Source organism: Lactuca sativa, chromosome 5, assembly GCF_002870075.4.
Source record: "Lactuca sativa cultivar Salinas chromosome 5, Lsat_Salinas_v11, whole genome shotgun sequence".
Taxonomy (NCBI): domain Eukaryota; kingdom Viridiplantae; phylum Streptophyta; class Magnoliopsida; order Asterales; family Asteraceae; genus Lactuca; species Lactuca sativa.
Window position 1 is genome coordinate 325,130,671 of NC_056627.2, and position 2,147 is coordinate 325,132,817.

Sequence of the window (2,147 nt, forward strand, 5' to 3'; positions counted from 1 at the left end):
ACGTAGATTACAAACAAGCTTGGCGTGCAAAACAATATGCTATGGAATTGTTGTTGGGATCCTCTGAAGAATGTTTTGCCAAACTTCCTATTTATTTTCACAATTTAAAGAGGCATAATCCCGGTACAGTTGCGTATATTCAAACAGATTCTGAAGATTGTTTCGAGTGTTGTTTTTATGCCATTGGGAGCACGGTAAATACAAAAAACTTGTTGTTATTTAATATATAATTTTTGTAAACAAATTATAGAGTGTTTATGTGTTCCATTTTTATATATTGCAGATACGAGCGTTCAAAAGATTTTGTCGTAAAGTTATAATTATGGATGGTGCCCATTTGAAGGGTGCTTTTAAGGGAACCATATTGCATGCAGTAGCTATGGATGGGAACAACCAGATACTACCCCTTGCGCACGGAATATGAAAAAAAAGAGTGGTCTTATGTGGACATGGTTTCTTGAAAAGTTGTATGAATGTATTGGTGATTGTCAAGAATTGACTTTTGTAACTGATAGGGCCGATGCAATTCGCGTTAGTATTGAAAATGTTTTTCCACATGCTCATCATGGCTTGTGTGCTTTTCATATACTAGCAAACATAGTACACAAGTTTGGGAAAAATGATAAAACAAAAGTGTTGTTTTGGAGGCTTGTGAAAGCTTACAAAAGAAATGTTTTTGAAGAATTATGGTATAAATTTAGTTCTACTAGGCCGCAAGTAGCAGCATATCTAAGTGAAATTCCCCGTGCTAAATGGACTAGAGCATATTCTCCGTCGAAACGTTACGATTACATGACCTTGAACAGTGCAGAGTCCATGAATGCTTTATCTGTAGATGCAAGGAAGATGCCTATAATACCCCTTCTTGAGTTCTTCCGATGTCTTTCACAGGAATGGTGTTACAAGCGTCGCATCGAAGGAGGTATGAATTTTATTTTGACTTTAATTAGGTCGAATAATTAGTTAATTATATATATCTTCTTTATAGGGAAACGTTCAACAGTGCTAACCGAGTGGGCTGAAAAAGTAGTTAGTAAAAATGAAGAGCGTACGACAGGATGGTCCGTTTCTGGTGTTTCAGATGTACTTTATGAAGTTCATGATTTCAAACATGGTGGCATAGTTGATCTGAGGCAAGAGACTTGTACATGCAAATATTGGGAAGGAACTGGGATGCCTTATGGTCATGTGATAATGGTGTTGAAGCAGTTGAAAAAAAGTAACTTCGGACATCTGGCTATAGATGCTTACAAAATGGAAACATACCGAAGTACGTATGAGGAGCCGGTTTACCCCCTTCCAGAACCGTGTGATTGGGAGATTCCTGCTAACATGATGGTTGTGAAACCCCCGATAATGGATACACGTCAAGCTGGTAGACCGAGAAACAGAAATCGTATTCCGTCACAAGGTGAGGAACCTATAATAAGAAGGTGTAGTAGATATGATAGTACAACACATAATGCAGCGAATTGTCCGACATTGGTCCCAAAGAAACAAAAAAAGGCTAGAAAAACTAGTACGGCATCAGGTAGTAACACAAAAGGAAAAGGGAAAGGGATAGAAGGGACTCAGGAGACACTAGAGACGCACGGGACACAAGAGACGCGTTGGACGAGTGGGACGCAGAGAGAAGACTATTATTCAACGTTTGATTTGAATGATTGATGTTGTATTTTTAATTAATTATGTTTTGTTTTAGAGGAAATTAATTTGTCTACTTTGAGCTGGTGTGTTTATTTTAAAGATGATGGGTAATATTATGATTATATTACTGCATAATTACTAGTAGAATAATAACTAATACTTGAAGTTAATACATTCAACAAACTAGAAACATATAGTAAACGTACAACAACGTTAATTAACTTAAGGGAATTGAAAAGGATACTTTTCTTTTTCCATTGTTATGTAGTCGTCCCTTATTCTTATTTTATCTTCCATACGGTCCTTTTGCCTACCAAGTTCTATCATTTCTGCATCCATGTCAGCAAGCCATTTTTCAGACAGTTTGAGATTCTTCTTAGTTTTTTTATCCATTCCTCATGATCTTTGATTTTTTTTGTAATCGTCATCCTTTCCTCAACATCTTTGCACTCCGCCGCAATGAGGTCACGACGTTCAGTGAGAGCCCGAGACGAGTCTTT

At 37.1% G+C, this 2,147-nt stretch overlaps 1 protein-coding gene across 1 annotated transcript; it reads left to right on the top strand.

The window, feature by feature from the left end:
• Window positions 1-420: 420 nt before the first annotated feature.
• On the top strand, window positions 421-1,668 carry LOC111889069 (uncharacterized). Its single transcript, XM_023885201.2, has 2 exons — window positions 421-922; window positions 989-1,668. The coding sequence occupies exons 1-2, from the start codon at window positions 421-423 to the stop codon at window positions 1,666-1,668; spliced, it is 1,182 nt and encodes a 393-aa protein (XP_023740969.2).
• Window positions 1,669-2,147: the final 479 nt, after the last annotated feature.